The following is a 19,849-nucleotide window of genomic DNA, read 5'->3' on the forward strand; positions in this document are numbered from 1 at the left end:
TTCTTGCTGTAGAATCTGTGTGATAAAAAGAAATTGTCTGACTGGAATTTCCTGTAGATTTAAGGTTGTGCAGGCAATAAGTACTCTAATGATCTAGTGTCTGCATGACACTTCTAGAAATGCTAAAAAAATAAGTTTTACAGAGTTTTAAAAAGTTGTTTTGCAAAAACATGTTTTAATTCCCCCAGTACTCCAAATTCTGGAGTATTGAATAAATAATAATAAAATTCTAGGTTTTTTTTAAAACCAGGTATTGAACCTATAGATATCTAAAGAAAATCCTGTGATTTGCTACATGCAATAAGGTTGCTTTTTTATCCTTCTTACGCTTCTTAGAGAACAAGAGTTTTTTTACTAGTTTGGAAATGTGGAAATTTTGTGTGTACCTTCCTCTGAGCATTCCTGCTGGACTTGTCTGACCCATTACAGTGGAGCATAAAATTTTGAAATAGTTAGGCAGTACTTTTATGGATCTCAGATTGTGAATGTATTTTTCCAGCTATATCTGAATTGTGCAGGGTTGTTTGAGACAGAAAGGACTAATTAGGTCACCCACTTTATCTTCTTGCCAAATATACTTTTGGTTCTCTGATGCCTCTGCCAGTGCTACAGGTAACCTTGAAGAGCACTGAAGATAGGGTTTCCACCACTGTTTTTTTGAGAAACAATGCTGTTGAAATGCATGATCCACAGTAATCTTCCTTGGATCCCCATAACACACAAACATCACCTGTCTCTGCTTTCAAGTCCTGCTTGTGGCCTGCCTTCCTGCCCTCTGTCACCTATCCTAATATTGTCAAGGTGCCTGCTCCAGTCAGTAGTAATGTAAAGGGCTTCTGGAGGGATTGTATTTTTCATTTTCAGGTGGAGCTATGCTCAGCTTGCTGCCCAAGAGAGCTTCCCCCCTTATCACTGAAATGCTGTGTGTGTTGCAAGGTGAGCCATCATAGCCAAGCATCTGCTTTGTCCCTCTCCTGCTTGTCTGTACTTGCAGTTGTGTGTGTCCCTGCCATCTCAAGTGCTTTTGACCACATTGTCCAGGATGGTGGGGAGAAGTTCTCCCACAGGAGCACTGTACTCTTTCAACTCACTCTTACAACATCTCTTTGGTAATAATGCTTATTAAAAACCAAAACACCAAAACCAAAAACGACTTGACAGTTCAATGGCAAGCCAGTTTCTCTACTGATACCACCACCTGCACACTCATCCAGTTTTGTTGGTTCTCTTCTCCATTCCACTTCTGTCTGTAAGTGCTCATGCTGTCCCTGGATAAGAAACTGGTTGTTATATCATGATTGAACTCAGGGAGACAGTGGTCCATGGGAACAAATTTTTATTACTGCTACACAACGTGTGGTTGGGAAGAATGGACTGTGACAGATACTCTGGTTGTATTTATGCTAAATATGCAGGAGGAGTTTTGGCAATATTAATGAGGCAAAGCAGATTAGCCTGGAAGATGCTCTGAGAAACAAAGACATCCATGCAGCCTTCATCAGCACAGAGAACAGAAGCCATGAAGAAACCATCAGGTATTTTGGGGGGTCCCCCACCCCCTCTTTTTTCTCCTTTCCCCTGTATTTTAGATGCACAGAGGAGCTGTGTAATGCTATTGCAGGAGAAGATATGAACATTGAGGAATGACTGCCAGACTAGAGGCCTGAAGTGAATGATAGTGAGTTCCCTAGAGCACCAATAAGCCCTGGAAGAGAGTAGGATTTAAGATGCATTAATTTCCCAAGTAATTCCATTTCCACACCTCTAGGCCTGTGTTTGATGGACAGGCAGTTTAAAACAGGATTTAAAGCCTTTCCTCACAGATTATATTATGGAAGGGTAATCCAGTGCCCCACTCCAACTGCTTATATGTCTGTAAGTCAGAAATTGCAGTGCTCAACGCTGTAACATTTTAGCAACTTGATGTGGCTGAGTGAGGGAATTCTGTGGCAAAAGAAGAATTAAAACCCCACTCCCCTGCTGTTTAAATGTGTGATGTAGCCACCACGCTATCCTTGCTAGGAAAGTTGCCATTTATTTCTGTTACTCCATGTCGTGCATCTCTCCATGTGAAGCTGGCTGTGGGAATGAGAAGCAGTTTGGTGATTCTCACTGTGGTGAGAGAGGATTAGGATAATACTCATTTTAATGGCTGGTCTTTTATCCCTTTCAGAATGTTCTTAGAAGCTGGGAAACATGTCCTCGTAGAGTACCCCATGGCTTTGTCTGCTAAGGCAGCCCATGATCTCTGGGAGATGGCTGAGCAGAAAGGTAACACTTTTGTTCTCAAGAGTGTAAGCAGTCTTTCTTACCTGATGGCTAGCACCAAAGGCACCGAATTCAAAGGCAAGTCTCCAGCCTAGTTTTAGCTGTCACATGCAAGGGAGTATGACTGTCTCAGAGATGCAAGACTTGTGCGAATAGAGGAACAAACACACAAATGTCAGTGCTAAGAGTAAAGTATGTTTGCCCTCACAAAAACTCTAGCCTCTATTTGTGACACTTAGAATGCAGTTAAAGGGGAAAACTTCTGTCACAGTGATAGTAAAGCACTTTGAGTGCAGCTATTGGACTTGTGCAATTCTGTGTCCTCTCTCTCCCTGGAAGTGGAACTGCAGACAGCTCTCCTAGCTTCTAGCTTTTGTGATGTGCTGGCCACACACAGATGCTCATGCTACTGTAGGCAAGCAAGGCATCACTGTCTGAAAGACAGATTGTCTCTAAGCAAAATCTCCTTTTTTCCAGAAAGTGTGTGGTCCCATCCCAGTGGTGCAAAGGGTCAGAAGCTGGCAGTTCTGCTGGGGATGAATGGGGCTGCAAGGCAAAGAGCAGTGCTGGGCAGAAAGTGGAGTGCAAATCATTTGGAGAAACTGCACTTTTTATACTGCTGCTTCTTAAAGATCTCCTTTGTGACTTTTGTCCTGAAACACTGGAGGTGTAGGATTTCTGCTTTGCTGTTTCCCTGTACCAGCACCAGTTACTGTCTTGTTGCTCACCAAATGGTTTCCCATTGAGCAGAATTTATACCTCTTTTCTTGGAGCAGCAGTAGTTACTGTCAGCAGCCTACAATGACTCTCCTGGAAATCTTCCAGAAAAACACATACTGAATGAGGGACACATTCAACTTGTATCAGATAACCTCCATTTCAAAGTAGACCAATTAATTGCAGTGGAGGGAGGTACTCTTTAACATATTGTTCCAATCTGGGTCTGAGCATTATGCTATTTTTTTCCCTTTCCTTTTATTTTCCTACTACCCTGGGAGGAAACATGCAGAACAAGGAAATGTGAGGGGAAAGAGGCCAAGAATTAATCCATCCATTGCTCTGAAGACTCATATTTCAGCCTTAGCTGGGTACTGGATTTCATTATACAGTTTCTGTTAGACATAGTGGCTACTGTTCCTGTAGTTTCTGTATTTGTTGTCTCCTGAAAATCATTAACCCAGATTGATGCTTCAGCTCAGGGCCCATGTTTCCATGTTTGATTTTCTTCCTGACATCATTTTGTGAGGTGGGCATGAGAGTATTTCTGAGTGAGTTCCCACTAGTGGCTAATGAAGCCTTTTCTGTTTAGACATGACTTTGATTCACACAGAAAACTTTTATTTAATCTGTCCTGATTTCTTTTTTCTCTTTGTGTGGTTTTGTTTCGTTGTTTTTTGTTTTTTTTTAATGGCAGGTAAAGTACTTCATGTGGAGCACATTGAACTTCTTACTGAAGAGTACAAGCAGCTGAAAAAAGAGGTGGCTGGGAAAGACCTGGTGAAGGGAACATTGCATTTCACAGGTCAGTAGCTCTGAAGAAATCAAAGTCTAACTGGATTTGCTCCCCAGGAATGCCAGTGCTTCCAGGCTTCATTCAGTCCTTTCACACAAGACACTGTCTATAAACTGAGTAGAGACACAGGTACTGGCTCTGGAAAATTCCCTTGTTGAATCCACATACACCCTCCTGTCCTCAACATGTCCTGAAGAGTTTATTGTTTATGTACTTTGTGCAGCCGTCTCTGCTACAGCTCATCAACTGATCCATTTCAACATTAAATGTGTTTACTGACTTTCCTACTCAGTCTATCCACTGACTTTTCTACACCCTGATCTTCAAGCCTGCAACACTGCAGCTTCTTCATCCTTTCCTATGCAGAAGGCATTATTCTATTTCCTATTCCTCAAGAGTTTCTGTCCCACCAGGTAGTGTCCTTGATGAAAACAAATCAGGATTCCCAGCTTTCAGTGGAATTGCCCGTCTGACATGGCTGATTGACCTCTTTGGAGACCTCACTGTTACCTCTGCCACCAGAGAGAAGCAGAAGGATAAGAATTATTCCAGAATGACTGTTCACTTTCAGACTGCAAACAAGAAGTGAGTAATGTCTATGGCAACACGTGAGCCAGGCTCCTCATCATCTGCAGATCTTTTGCCTGCAGGAGTTCTGCATCCTCTTCTCTTGTGGAAACAGGTGGAGACTGGCATGAAAGTGTACATGTCTTTTAAAGATGCATTTTATAATATTGAGTTTGATCTCCCTTTATTATGCAGTGACAATATCCTTTCTATCAAATAGATATTTTTAACAGCCTTGCTAAAAAGTGGTATATTATAACTATGAAGAAAGTCACCAGTATTTCATACTGTGACTTGACTACTTAGCTTGGTCCAGAGAGTGGTGGAAACTCTCAGGTTTGGTCATTCTCTGGACCATCTGTGCAGAGTTCATGTCCTTCCAAATAAGATGAAGTAACAATGTCATTTTAAAGCAACAAGATGGAATTTGAGAATTATCTGACATGAAAAGTTAGGGAGAAATTTTCCAATGGTGAACTCCTTGGGTTTTTTTTGGTTTGTTTTTTTTTTTTTTTATTTTTTGGTTGCAGATATGCTAGTAGACGTCTTAAAAAGCCCAAACCTAACCCAGCATTTTAGATAAATGTTTAGTTAGAGTATTTGGGGAGTGAATAATCAGGGCTCCTTTAAACTCTTAACTTTACCACAGGTCTGGTTAAGCAATTCATCAGCCACTCCTACAAATGCCATTGAAGTTTATCATGGGATTATCATCTGGTTTTAGCAATCTTCCTCTCTCTTTAAATAAAACAGCATTTCCAATTCCTTTTGAAATGCAGTTGTGAGAGGACAGAACTCTGTATACAAGCTCTGTTTACCCTCTTAGCAATTTGCTAGTAACATAAGTAGCTGTAAAGATCTAGATAGGGTGAGATTTTGAACTAATTCCAGCAGATGGAACTAGCGGGTGGTTTAAACATTTCCCTGGCTGTCCAGTCTCCTGGGTAGTCCTTAGCTGTTATGTATGATATTTGCTGGATACAGAACTGTTTCTGGATGACTTTTTTTTTCCTGCTCCTCAGCACTAACCGATATTTGCTTCTCTTGGCCTTTTCTATTTGTATGGATCAGTGTTTTCTCACCATAAGTGTTTTAATAACTTTCGGGACAGTCAGTTTTATGCCTCTGGGATAATTTAGGGTGGGTGGAAAATTACATAGCGTTCCTGTATTGTGTTCAGTGCTGGGGCCATATTTCCTGCTGACCTTCCTCCACTGACGTCAGTGGAGTTATTGCAGTAGAGAATTTGGCCCACTCTCTTGTCAAGTGAAGTTACGGCCCAGCAGTAATGGTGGTAGTGTTACAGATCTAATTTGCCCAACCTTTATTTTGCTGAAGGATGGGAAAGGTCTGTACCTTTCATGAGAGCTATCCCATCCTTTTCTGAAATATATGAATACAGTAACCTTGAGAAATCAGGTTAATTCATCCTATTTTCTGCCTTGGAAAATACAGCAGGTGCAGAATGCAGGAGCCTGTGTTCTGCTTGTTAAGCAGGGATTTGTGCAAAGGGTATAGTCTGTCTCCACTGCACAGCCCACCCTCGCTGCTCGTCTGGCTCTGGGTGGATTTTGGAGGTGTGTGTTAATGCCTGCACCCAGCTCTTCGAGAGATGACCTCTGCCTCTGTTGTATGTCCAAGACAGCTGAGCTGACAGCCTCTCTGTGATACAACATTGAGCAATCCAGGAAAAGCCAAACATCTACTGAAGCCAAACCTCTACTGACAGCACGTCTGATTTGGGACTGCAGTTCCTGTCCCAGGATTACAGAGCTTGGACTCAGTAAATGTCAGAAATCAATTTTTAGTGCAAGCTGGAGAGATAATGATTTGGGCAGCATCTCTTTTGATGTTAACTAGGGATAGGATCCAATTGTCTAATTCCTATCCAAGCTAAGGGAGTCTCTCATTGATTTAATGATAAATTAAAAATATTGGCATTTTCAAAGAGTTAAAAGGAAAAGTTTAAAAGAAATTGAAGACATTTTCTAAACATATTCTGACAAGAAACATTTGAAGTTATGTTTTTATAGAGAGCTAAGTTTACAGAGTCTAATAAAATATCCTCAGATTGAACATTCATAGAAAATTATATAATACATGCTTTCTGCAGAAGTTGCTTCATAAAATTTAAGCTGAGTGGACCCAGAATTCTTTCAAACATGGAACCAGCTTTATTCTTCCGGAAGTACAAAGGGTGTTTGCTTCATATTGCTTTATTGAGCTATTGCAGTCCGGCAAGGGCCACTCATTATTTGAGGAAAAAGGGAATCAGAAAAGTAAAAAGTCTTTTTCAATGTAGCTGAGAAAATGCTAGTTTACAATTTGGAAAAACAAAATGGCCATAGAAAGTCAGGGTGTTTTCTTCACTGCAGACTGTTTGCATTCAGTATAAAAGTGGTTTGTTACTGCTTGATGAAAATTTGTTTTTCTTTAGCTACCCAACATATGTAACCCAGCTTTATTCAGATATCAAAAATATTGGATTTGTTGCTTGTAACTAACTCTACTAAACAACTAAATGTATCTGTAGCTAGATAATACTTGGATACAAATCTTTAATGGAAGTGGGTAAACTGTCTATGAAAAAAGCTACAGCACTTCACAATTTTCTGACATAAAATATGAATCTGTTTCTTGAGCTACAAAATTGCTTAAATAATGTGTGGACTTGCAACATGCTTGTCTTTATAGCAAAACAAGAGGCTTATTTCAGAGTAGAAGTTGTTAATTAAAAATGAATACATTTTGCTTACCAATCAAGTAGAATCAACCTCTCTTTGGGAAAATGACTAAAAATCCAATTGCAGAAGAGGATAAATCTATTATTAAATCCAGCATTTTCCTGCTCACTGATCTAAATCAGTCATTCTAATCACTTTGATTAAATTCTGCCCGCTCTGCATGTTTGTGCTTCTGGTTCAGTGGCTTCCCAAGCTATAGCAGAAGGCATACACTTGAGCCTGATCACTGGTGTGCATCTGCTCTAGATCACCCCAGGGAGGTGATCCTGCACCGACAGGGGCTGTTTTGGATCATATTGAGAGCTCCTTGCTAGTACATGATGGAGATCTCTGCCTGTGCCTGCCCAGTGGTTTCTTCACGCCTACCTACCTGAGATAAAGCAGCTTTGAATAACAGCGGCCTGAACCCTCTCTGACTCTTTACTATCATAGGAATATAAAACTGTCTCTGTCAAGTCAGAGCAAAGCTCAGCTTGCTTAGCAGCCTGCCTCTGACCCATATCGACATCCTCAGGGAAGGAGGATGGGAAGACAGAAAACACTGAGCAATATGGTCCCCAAACACCCCTCTGGCTTGCAATGACATGTAGCCCCGGGACTTCCTAAAATGCATGGTGTCTTTGCATTTGTTAGTCCTCTGAGAATGTTTTTGATGCATCCTTGCAAGCTGTGATTTGGATATTTTTTTTCCCCCCTTTCAGTTGTTTAATTCTGTTCCATCAGGTTCATCAGGCCATCCTTAATTTGTAGGGGGAGTGGTGGGGATATGGAAGTATAGGTGAGCAAAGAATAATTGATACAGTGATGTAAATATAGAAACTGAATCCTAGAGCGCAAAAGATGAGAGGTGCAGAAACATTAAGCTGAGCATTCTGTGGAATGTGTTCAGGGCAGATTGACAAGGACTTTCTTTCCAGATCTAATGATACTGAAGATTTAATGGGCAGTACTTGGAGACAGAATTTATTCTTCCGGGCTATTGATGCCTTCATAATTTGTGAGTGGCAGACTAAAGTGGGACATAAAGGACTGTGGAAGGGCCATCAATAATGAAGTAAGAAAAATAATGTGCATCCTCTAAACACAGGCAGTAGCGAGTGCTGATGAATGAGCTGTGGGAAGGCAGTGGTACAGCAGTTGACAAAAGAGAAGGAAAGGAGCATCGTGACTGTGGCTGGTGTTGAGGGCCATTCCTCAAAGGTGTTGCAGTCTTGGGTCAAGGAGTCTGTTAAGACCTCTGAAGCGGCACAGCACGTCCCATGGCTCCTTTTCCCTTAGCCAAGATGGCAAGTTGGGAAGGAAGGTGTGAGCTATGCAAGTCAACAGCCAATAACACCAGGCTTGGTTGGAAGATTGTGCTATTGTGCCAGTGTAAGATAGGACTCTGCTCTGACTAAGAAAGGCCTATCTGAGAGTCTGTGTAGGTATAATTTTTAGGATCAGCACAGTGTTCCCAGTGATGAGAATGAAACATTTTAAAAGTTCAGGGAGTATGGACACCTGTGTCTATGTCAGTGAATTTGTCCAGCTCATTCCAAACAGGTGGGGTTCAGCTCTCATAGTAGCACAGGGTGATCATTATGTACCTGTGTGACTTAAATCTATTGCTGGAGGAGTGATTAGACATTGAGGGTCTTTTGAGTTTTGCTGTGACTGAATTGTGTACAAAATTTTTGGACAAAACTGCACTTTTTATCCAACTCCACAAACAAACAGTCCACTAACTTCAGTCTTCCTTATGACATGGCTTGATGTTGCTTGCTTCACTTTGTGCGTAGGGAAAACAAAGCTGGACAGGGCTTAGATGGTGTGCTGAAAGTCATGGCATGAAGCAGTGGCAAGGCAGAGTTAAGATTATTACCTGCTGTTGAGCTCTGTAACCACAAGGCATGTTGTTCAGGACACATTGCCTAAATATGCAACGATTGATACTCAAAAATGGTGCCTTTATTAGAGATTTTTCTGAAAATGCTGAGGAAAAAACCACAGATTAGAATTGTTGATTCAATTTCTTAATTGATACTTTTCCTCTGCTCCTTCACACTAGACCCTTGACTTGGATTGAAGAAAGAGGACCAGGGATGAGACGTGAAAAGAAAATCAACTTCTGTTTCACAAGTGGTTGCCTGGAGAACTTCCCTGAAGCCCCAAGGTCTTCTGTGGGCCTTTTCATGCAGGATCAGAACCTCTTTGCCAAGAAACTGCTGGGCCAGGTCTCCAAGGAGGAGCTGGCTGCTGAGAAATGGCGAATTTTGCGGTGTCTTGACCTTGCCGAGGTGATCCAACAGTACTGTGAAGAGCCAGAGAAAATCTATTCCTGAGGCTGCTCTTAGGGAAGGAAGAACATGGCAGATGGAAAAGCTGTAGGGCTAGAACTCACTGTTGCCATCAAGCAGTTGCTCTTTCTGTTTTCATTACCTTCTTTTTGACTACTTGTGATTCCTGGGCTCTCCAGGTGTTCTGGGAGAGTCTGGGCTATACCCTGTGCCTTCTGGTATGCACCAGTCCCAAACAATTCACCTGCTCTGATGCATCCCTCTCCTTTCAGGTAGTTAGAACCTAGCAACAAGAAGCTTTCCTGTGGTTCAGCTGGGAATATCCCTGACAGTAGATCCTTCAGGACTGTAAATAATATATATAATTCTCTCTCCCAGGGTCTGTTCTGCCATTCCAGATATGTCTGGAAATGAACATGTCTCAATAGTATTCATGTACTATTTTCTAGAATGAAGTTCTTGTTCAGTTTTCCACCTCTTTACTTGAAATACAGAACTTGTGCCACTACAGTCCCAACCTTTTCTTCCAATTGCCCTGAATTGTTCTGTGTTTTTGCTCTAATTAATAGTTTTGCTTGTTAGGTATGTGGGGGGTAGGGAGGGGAAAGAGGAGGAGTTCTGTATATTTGCGGGGTTCTTTTGGGGGTGGCTGGATTTCACACTGGAGGTCAACTACAGTCAAATTAAATCTATACTGGGTATCAAACCAGAGTAGAAGAGTCATCTTGTCTCTTCATAGGGAGTTGTTGATTTCATTCAGTTTCTCTTGTGCCCTGTGCCAACATAGAAATCTTTTCTATGAGATTAGAAACATGCATTGAACTAATGCATTGCCTGCCTGCTGTCTACTGAACCTAAATATTTTTGGGTTTGTACTGAAAGCAGCATATTATTCTCCTTCATTTGTGTTTTAATTCAGCATGGGAATGGACCATATCAAAAAAACAATAAAAATCTTGCATTTAAGAAAAGAAAATCACTAATGCATTCCTGGAAACAGAGAAATTCATTAGGAATAGTGATAAATTTAGAACAGTATTGTAGAAAACAGAGCAATTTGCAAATATATCCATATACTTATGTCATGGTTCAACCACAGCTAGCAGCTAAGCACCAGTCAGCTGCTTGCTTATTGTATCTCAGTGGGATGGGGGAGAGAAACAGAAAGGTGATAGTGAGGGGAAAAAAGGTGAGTTAATGACAGTTTAACAGATAAAGCAAAAGCTGCACATGCAAGCAAAGCAAAACAGGGAATTAATTCACTGCTTCCCATGAGCAGGCAGGTGTTCAACCACTCCCCAGGAAATCAGGGCTACATCACACACAACAGCTACTTGGGAAAACAAGTGCCATCGCTCCAAATGTACCCCCCTGCTTCAGTCTCCTTCCCCAGCTTTATGTGCCATATGGAATGGAGTATTGCTCTGTGGTCAGCTGTCCTGACTGTGACCCCTCCCAAATCCTTGTGCACCCACAGCCTGCTTGCTGGTGGGATGGGGTGAGAAGCAGGAAAGGCCTTGAGGCTGTGCAAGCATGGCTTAGCAATAACTAAACATCCCTGTGTTATCAACACTGTTTCCAGCAAAATCCAAAACACAGCCCCCCAGTTCAGCGACTCTGAATGAAATTAACTCAACCCCAGCCAAAACCAGCCCAGGTTATGGCATAGGACACCTGTGGGAATGGGTCTTTAGCATTTTTACTGTAGTCACAGGATCACATATGAAAACATTATCACTTCCCTAAAGAAGCATTTTCGTTTTAGATGCCTAAGCACTGTCTAAATTAACAATTCCTCTGATTGCCTTTTACTTTCTAATTACAGCATCTGTTGGTGCTATATTAATAAAGAAGCAAACTTCAGTCTGTGCAATTGTTCTTTCACGCTCAGTCTTTTTTTTTTATTTTTCTAATTCATAATTTGGGCAACTTTTTAATAAGGGAGCATATATGTTGTGAATGTATTCATAACTGCAGCCAGTCAATATTGACACTTGAAAGTCTTCCTTTGGGTAAATGTTCGTTCAGCAGTTGGATACAATTCAGTCTGCTGGAAACAAGAAAGGTCTGAAAAATTTTCTCCCAAATCAGTCATATTTTAGCAGTGACTGGAGCTTGATGTGTGAATGAATTCTGCATGTGGCATTTGTTTAAATCTACCCTATCTGTTAAAATCAGTGAAAATTCTCCTATTGCCTTCAGTGGACTGAGGCCCCTGTGAGCTGGCAGCAGATTTGTGCAGGCAGATCCTGTGTTTGTCCACCCAAATGGATATTTTACTGAGCATTCACAGGGACTTCTGTGCCACTGTGGTGGTGGACATGGCATGGGCAGATCTGATGTTCTATGAGAGGGAGAAAAGTGAATTTTCAGCAAAACACAAACAGTCCATCTGGGATAAGAATTACTTAGAATCTGTGTATGTCTGCTAGGTATGACAGCCAGTGAAAGGCCCTGTTCCTTGACAAACTCCTGATCTGTGTCTAGGGGGTGAATGCCACTTGTTTACATGCTAAATCATAATGGGTAGTTGGGGAGGGAGGGAAAAGGAAAAGGAGATTCACACATCTCTAGGCATCAGAATTAGAACATCTCCCTGAGCATGCTCTGCAATTGCTGGTGAGAGCAGCATTTCCCTAGGAAACAGGGAATAAATTCATGGGAGTTTTGTAGAGCAGCAGTATAATATTGTGCAGTGAACTGTCCCCTGGAAAAGCTTGTCTCTATAGAGAGCACCTGGGGAAATTAGCTGGTTAATTTGAGCTAGGGAAGGCAGCTGTCTAGAGCCTGGATAATCCACACTCTCCTTCATTCCCCTCCCATCCCTTCCAGCTACCCTGCTTACCTACTACTGTCTGTCCTGCTCCTGGCAGCCTGTATTGTTTAAATGGCTTTTCCTTCTGCCCTGTGAATTTGCCAAGGTACTGTGATTGTTTGTATATGGGAGCTACTGGATGTCCAGTTCCAAATGTATGTATTGTTTAACCAAGTGTCAAACTTGCCAATAAAATCCTGGAACTCCTAACCATTCTTTTTTGTTCCCTTTGTCCTTCATTAGCAGTCCCTACTGCCTCTGCTGAAAGTGGCTCTGTCCCAATTGGCTTTTTTCCCCCTTTTCCCTCCTCAAGGCCTTTGAAATCCTGCCAGGGTCTACAGGCTGTAATAATATCCTAAAGACCTCAGCTGCCTCCTTCTCCTGTTTCAAAGTTCTGAATACAGGTGTGGTAGGATTTGTGACCTCACCTCATGAGCTCTCCCACAAAACTCCTGCCCTTTCTGTGCCATCTGACACTTAGCCAAGAGTACTGTCAAGTCTAAATCTTGCTGTACTCTTCCAGTTTCCCATTCACAACAACCTGGTGTATTTGAGCAACCTGAATGTGCCAGGTAGAATTTAAAACAAGTATGGAAAATGGTTTTCTTGGGGTTTTAGTAAACTGTTTTCTCTTAGCAGAAATTATAAAGAGTTTTTCAGGTAACATTTATCTGAAAACATTATCGGTGTAGCCTGAACCCAGGCAGTTTTAGAGATCCAGAGGTACGGAAAGGCAAGTGTAAGATGTGACATGAGCAGTTAATATATTTTGTTCTTTAGAAGTAGCTGATTTTCTACTCATTCTGCTGGAAATCACCCTACTCCTGTGGAACACTCTAGGAATTCCTTTGCAGGAACCTTGTTAACTGCCTGATGCTATGAGTTTTCCTGGAAGTGCTGTGATACACAAGGCTCCTAACGTGGAGGAGAGAGGTTTCTTTCCTTACAGAGGCAGGAGATTGGCAGATGAGAGGTGTGGAGTCACTAACTGCAGCAAGCTAGCTGAAACCTGGAAAAAGTGGTTTGGTTCAAAGCCCTTCTCAGAAAGCTGGAGGTCATGGGAATGGAAAATTTCCAAAAAGCAAAGAAACTAGATATTGGTATAAGGAGCTGAAAATCTGTGCATGAACTTCTGGCTGAGATGGAGAGATGGGTATCATTCTGGGATCAACCTGAGAGCTCATTCTGTGGGTCCTGGGAACAGGGTTCTGTGGGTCTAATTTACCTGTGTGATTACTTAGGAACAGTATGGGAACATGGGAAGCAGGATCAGGGGGAACTCAAAGAGTACCAGGGGGCACCACAGGAGCTGCTTGAGCTGGGATTATTTATGAGGAGGATGTCATTTGAACCTTCCCCTGAGCAGATCATAGAAATAAGGAAGGGGGAAGGCAAGGGCTGGCAGCTGTGCAGACTTGGGGCTGCTTTTCAAATGGTCCTACTGCATCAAAACCAGCTTTTTAAAATGAATAGCATCTGAGTAAAGCTGCAGGGCTGAGTTGGGATTGTACCTCCTCCAGTGGTTTGCAGAGGGGTCATGGTGCTAAAGACAGAACTGTATATCTATTTTTAGCTGTCATTCAAAATGTTTGATTCCTTCAGGTCGGCAGTATGATCCAGGGCCTTGGACATCCTCACAGTTTGCTGGTGAGTGATGCACCAAAGGGAAACTGGCAGCACTGTGTGCTGATGTTGTTCATGCAGTAGCACTTACTGCTCCCCAATGTATGTGATGTGCTTGGTGCAACAGTAATAAAACACACCAGGAAACTAAGGATCTCCAGTAAAATAATAACTCCAGGCATTTTGACAGAGATAGAGAGATATTTGGTTAGCCTTAAGTGCTGTAAGCTGGTATTTGTAGAGGCTGAATTAAACAAGGTTACAGGACTCTGTTGAGAAACCCATCAGAATTTTTGTTTAAAGAATGGATGTAGCTGAGGTATTATCAGTAACAGGGTTCATCCCTAACTGAGAAGAACCAATCCCTATGATGGGAAGACAGATGTCCATGCAGAGTAATTTGGTTCAATACAAAACACTGGAGCCAGCTCTGGCCAAGCTACCTCTGTTACCACAAGGGCTGGCCTGTAATGTAATTTCATCTGACCAGATGTGCACAGCTGCTCAGCAGAGCTGGGTGGCCCAAGTGGAGCGCTGGACTAACTCATCAGGCCATGTAAACACACCCACAGCTCAGCCTGAAGTGGCCCCTTGGCTCCCAGCCTTACCAGCATCAACAGTACTTTCTCTGGTTTACACTAACCTTTTGAGTTGCAAAAGGAATTGAAACACAGCTTCCAGCCTGTGCTTTCTGCTTTCTTGCTGACCCAACCTGATTAAAACAGACAGCTTTTTTCTCACCCTTGAACTAGACATAAGTGACAGGGCTGCCGCATTGTGATGGCAACAAAGCTGCAGGGACCATTGTGGTGTTACCAGTTACAAAGCCCCAGGTTTAGTGCTTGCCTTCCACATCTTGGAAATAAACACACCTTACTGGAGCCCAGCTGCACTCAGGTCAAAAAGCAGAGAAATTTCAAACTAATAATTTAAGCAAAATTACCATCATCAAAAGTTCTGAATAGTAGCCTGCAGATATGCATGCTAGAACTTAGAAAAATAAATGTGTCCCGATCTAATAAAAATCAGTCTGGGTTACTACTTCAAAAAACTTCTCTAAAACTTCTTACTCAGGGAATCTTAGATCATGTTGTGTGTGAGCTGACTTTGTGATTTAGCTTCTGCTGCTGTTACAACCTACCTTCTAGAGTTCACCACACCTGGTGTATTGTGCCATCCTGCCTGGCCTCCAGTGAGTCATCCCTTTTCCCTAATAAAAAATCAACCTACAAAGAATCCAGTAACATGTCTCTAAAACAGCTAGATTGCCTCAAGACAGTGAATAAGTAATTCACGAATTAGGGCTTTCTGATATTTTGTGCATGGCTGTTATTCAAGTAATAAATAAGTTAAAATAATTTTAAAATGCTAGGTTAATTATTAGCAGGAAGTCAAGACAAGTTTGACAGATTAACAATAATAATAACAGTAATAACAATAAAAATAATAATAGCATTTTCTGAAATAATGTCCCATTGTGAATATTCTATCTTTTGGGAGTTCTAAAACACCCCAGAACAGATAGGATAAAGCTCCGTATTAGTAGGAAGCAGTGAGTCAACCATTAGCTCTTCTTTTTTCTTACACAATTCAAATGTTGTCTGCAATTCAAATATGGTTCTAATTAAAATAGCCTCTTCCAATGATTTGGGAAGCAGCACTCTGGCAGCATTTGGGTTTTTTATTTGATGCCAGAATTAATTGCTGTTGTCCCAGTCTGAATAGGTAGCAGTATCCTCCTTCTGTATGACTCTTCAAGGAGCTGTTTGTATCTGTTGTCTCCCTCTTCCTCTCACCTACATCAACGGCTCCTCTACCTATTAGGAACTATGCAATTCTCTTGTAAGTTGTCATCTCTCCTTTATTCTGCCCTTTAATATACGAAGTACTTGTTGGTAACATGGCTTTTCAAAGACTTGGTGAGTTTTTAAATTAATCAGTATCCCTTTTCTCAGTTTCCTCTGATGTAAGTTTTCATTTTATGAATTCCACCACTGGTGGATTTGTTATTGAGTTCAGCCTTTTCTCTCTAGTGCTTAAGCAAAATACACATTTATTATAGAAAAAGCCTCAATGACATTATCCTGTCATTGACTGTACATGCGTTTTAATATTGCATTTTTGCATATGGGGACTGTTTTAATTCCTAATTTTGTTCACATAAACAGTATTATACCTTTTCTTTTACTATGCTGAAATCTATTTGTCTCCAGACTTCACATATTACAGAAATTTCTTTAAGAACTGTTTAGATGGGGAGTTACAAATTACTTATCATGTTTATCTTATTTTGACCTGTGGTAAAATCCAAACTATCTATGTTCCTGATTCCATCTGTATGGCTTGATCTTGCCTGCTAGTTCAGCTGCATTGAACTCAGGCAGGATGGGTTCATATGTGGGTCTTTGTGCACACCTTGCCTCTCACCAGGCATGCTTTTTGCTTTGCACAGTGCAATCCACCTCTGCTGCAAACCTGCTGCGTTCTAATGTTTGCTTCTCTTGTAATAGCACATCCTGCTGTTGTACCCTCACCTCTGTGGGCTCATGAGACTGTTGTTCATATTTGCTTTATTAGAGATACCTGTTTTATTACATGACCACGTAGGCCATAACTGCACACCAGAGCACTCCTGTGTGCTGTTTGTATCTTGGTTTTGTGTGTTAAATTATCAGCCGCTAGAGCTTTCTCTACATTTGCTTCTGAGCTTGATTTTATTAGGAGCTCATCTTTCAGTCTGTCATCCCAGCCTGCCAAGGCACAGTCATTGTCAGCTGTAGCCAGGTTACATGCTCATGAATCATTTTGGAATGTCCTTGATTTCACTCAGAAGTGAAAATAATGGGCTTTGTGTAGCTCAAGCAGTGGACCCAAGCTTTTTTTTCCCATCCTATGCCTTATTTTTGTTGCTTCCAAATCCTTTTGCAGGCACAATGCTCTCAGAAATTCAGCCCTGTGCATGGCAGAGTGTAGCTGTGGTATTTTAGGGTGCAATTTAGTACACATTTATTTTGGCAGGACCACCAAGCACTCACTTCTTGTCCCTGCCAAGCTGCCTCTGTGAAACTGTGGCGCTTCCATCTTCTACTGCTCTACCTGTTGAGGTTTCCCCAGATATGCTGTGCTGCTGCCATTGCTGCAACCCATTTCCAGAATTTGAAGGTGTGGCCCTGAGGCAATTAATAAGAGAATCAACAGAGGGCTGTGAAGAAAGCAACAGACAACAGTAATTCTCCACCCAAGATCTGACCAACAGTGGGAGGCATGGAGCCTATTGTGCAAGGGAGGAGGGAGAAGGCTGGGCAGTCACTCAGTCACCACTTCACCAGCACCCCCACAACAAGGTAGAAAGGTGGACGCAGTGATGCAGCCTCCCATTCCAAGCTCTTGATCTCTTTCTTGATGTCCTGCCATAAGTGGTTTCAAAGGGGTCAAATGTCCACGAAGGACTGTTGACACCAGTCACAAAGGTGTAGCGTCAAGTGGAAGTGGTCAGGTGGCGCTGCCTTCCCAAAAGCGCATCCAGAGAGGAAAGCATCTGGGCAGGCCACAAACACACTCACACACACTCACAGACACGCCACAGACAGCTAGGCTATGGTGGAGAGCTAAGAGAGAGAGGAAAGGCTTCTGTATGGAGTTCCAGTGGGGTTTATTGCAACCACACACTGAGGAGGTCCAGGAACAAAAACAAAGAACAAAACAGAGTCCAGGGAGATATATAGGCTTGAGGGGGTGGCTCTGAGGGTCAGGGTCCAATAGAAACAGGGTAAAGTGGTGCATAGGCGGGGCCAGGGAGAGGGAGAACCAATGGGATAACAGGGGTGGAGGATCACAGCCAATGGGGAAGCAGGGACAGGAGAACTTTCCGAGGAAAGGACATATAAAGTAAAAAGTAAAAAGGGGAGGGACAGCCCACAGGCCAATTGGGTACATAAAGCTGGGGTGCAGTAAAATGGTGGTGCAAAGAACTATGGGAAAAGCTTTTTCCTACAATCTTTATGTGCAGGAAAACCTTGCTTTTATGCTATAAGTTCACACCTTAGACGCCTCCTTCCACACCATCATTGTCTTTGGCTCCAGAGACTCCACACAAAGGGAAACCTGCTAGGGGAAGGCTCCCTTTGTTTCTCACCTTGTACACACCTTCCTCAAATATACCTTGCTTGCTTTTGAATTGTAGCAAGGAGCCACATTCTTTTTAGCATCTATTTCAAGAGGCTCTTTCTTGCCAGCCCACAGCACCATCTGGGTTTTGGGAAGGAGGTGAGATAGGAGAGCAGCACCAAGTGAGGTCCAGCACCACGCCCACCTTTTGGTGCTCTTTGTGGGAGTTGTGCCTCACTGGGAGAGCAAGGAGAGCGATGGAGGAAACCCACCCAGGAGCAGGGTTTCACCTGGACACTCTGCTCTCTTTTTCTGCCTGCTAAATTCTTATCATGTGGTCTGCAGTAGTAAGGGTGTAAGAAATCCTGGAGCTTTTGGCTTTGGAAATCCTGGAGTAGAGAACTTGGAAATTGCCACCTGAGATGAAGCTCTGGAAACAGTATATGACTGGGCTGGTCACAGTCAGTTTGGCTTCTTCTTATCACCCTTTGAGCAGCAGGATTTACACCTTCTCTTTCTCATAGCTCTGCCATAGTCACCTTCTGAAGGAAGCAGTGATGCCTCAGCTGTCTTGCAGCTGGCTGCATGGGTCTGGACAGCCATGCTGCTGCATCAGGGAAGTCCTACATTCCAACAGCTCCCTTGGGGAAGCATTGGAATTTGATCTGTAGCATCAAAAATATGACAAAGTAGTGAATGTAAACCTTGCTATTTTCTTACTCCGTTGCGTGTAGACCTCTCTCCTCACTTCCTGAGTATTTTGTAGATTCGAGTTGCCATCCCCAGTACAAAGATGAAAGCAGTGGTTATGGAGAGTGATGAGTTGCTACAACACAGGTGCATGGGGAAAAGATAAAGAAAAGTGAAAACAAAATAGTTCCAATAAAGAAAGGGTAGGGGGATTTTTACCTCTACTCTTAGTCACATCAGTGAGATATCTGCAAGATCTATCCTCTGCATATGCATCTGAAAGGAATTTTTTTCTGCATTCATATTCAGTTTGCAACAGCTTATTATAAGATGTCACTCGCAATGCTCTGGTCACCGAGAATGTTCAGGCTTGTTTATTAGGCAGAAAACTGCAGTAAATCATAGTCAGGTAGCTATTACTGGCAGTGTAATATTTTGCTATTAATGCAGCTCTGATCTTTTGGAAATTCAGGACACAAACTAAGATATATCAACAACTCAGACTCAATACTGCGAACATATCCCACTGATTCTTAATGCATTAAATAATCACAGTTTAATCTGCCTGTCTGCTTTTGGCTATTCATGTCAGGGAACAGATTTGTTTTAAATGATGTCTTGCAGCTATTTTCTTTTTGACTGTTCAGTTTATTCAGACTAGACCAAACAGTTTTCACATAGTAAAAGCCTCACATAGTAATCCTTACCTGTGCAAAAAGAATACAAAAGGTAGCAACATCAAAATGTACTACATCTCACCAACTTTCTTCCAGATGCAAAACAACAGAGAGCCTCTTGAGCTGATACTTGTCTATTTGTGCTCCTTTTAAGACCCTCTCAGAGAAGCTGTGCCATTAACCTGTGACAGGAAAAAAGAAAAGCTGGAGGGACATCTGTTGATTGGAGGTGAAACAAAATTGGTCCCAGCAGCATCAAGGAGTGGGATTTATTCAAGGGAGGTGTTCAGCGGTAGCGTGTGGATTCAGAAGTACAACTATGTCATTTGTCTGGCTGTCACAGAATAAACACACAGCGAATAAAGGCCAACCTGAGCATGTCTGGGGCAAAGCTGGCAAGAGAGTAATTCCATTTTGTGGCGCCAGAACTGATTTTTTTCCAGACTGGGAGAAAACAGAATTTCTGACCAATTTTTGCAGACTTGGAAAGTGAGTTTGAATAGTGATTGAGAACTCTAAATTGCAAAGTAATACTTTGCCTTATTTACAACAGATCTGGGTTTTTTATT

General features: G+C 42.1%; 1 protein-coding gene across 7 annotated transcripts in view; it reads left to right on the forward strand.

Moving 5' to 3' along the window:
* The window catches only part of BLVRA (biliverdin reductase A), a 50,054-nt gene extending 37,661 nt beyond the window's left edge, over positions 1–12,393 (forward strand). For all 7 annotated transcript variants that reach the window (XM_086845212.1, XM_086845203.1, XM_086845236.1 and 4 more), the window contains 5 exons: positions 1,416–1,535; positions 2,174–2,271; positions 3,683–3,790; positions 4,195–4,366; positions 9,140–12,393. In XM_086845212.1, the coding sequence (XP_086701338.1) occupies positions 1,416–1,535; positions 2,174–2,271; positions 3,683–3,790; positions 4,195–4,366; positions 9,140–9,413 (772 nt within the window). In that variant the 3' untranslated portion in view covers positions 9,414–12,393. The remainder of the gene's footprint in view (positions 1–1,415; positions 1,536–2,173; positions 2,272–3,682; positions 3,791–4,194; positions 4,367–9,139) is intronic.
* The last annotated feature ends 7,456 nt before the right edge of the window (positions 12,394–19,849 follow it).

Source organism: Cyanistes caeruleus, chromosome 1, assembly GCF_971803275.1.
Source record: "Cyanistes caeruleus chromosome 1, bCyaCae1.hap1.1, whole genome shotgun sequence".
NCBI classification, from domain to species: domain Eukaryota; kingdom Metazoa; phylum Chordata; class Aves; order Passeriformes; family Paridae; genus Cyanistes; species Cyanistes caeruleus.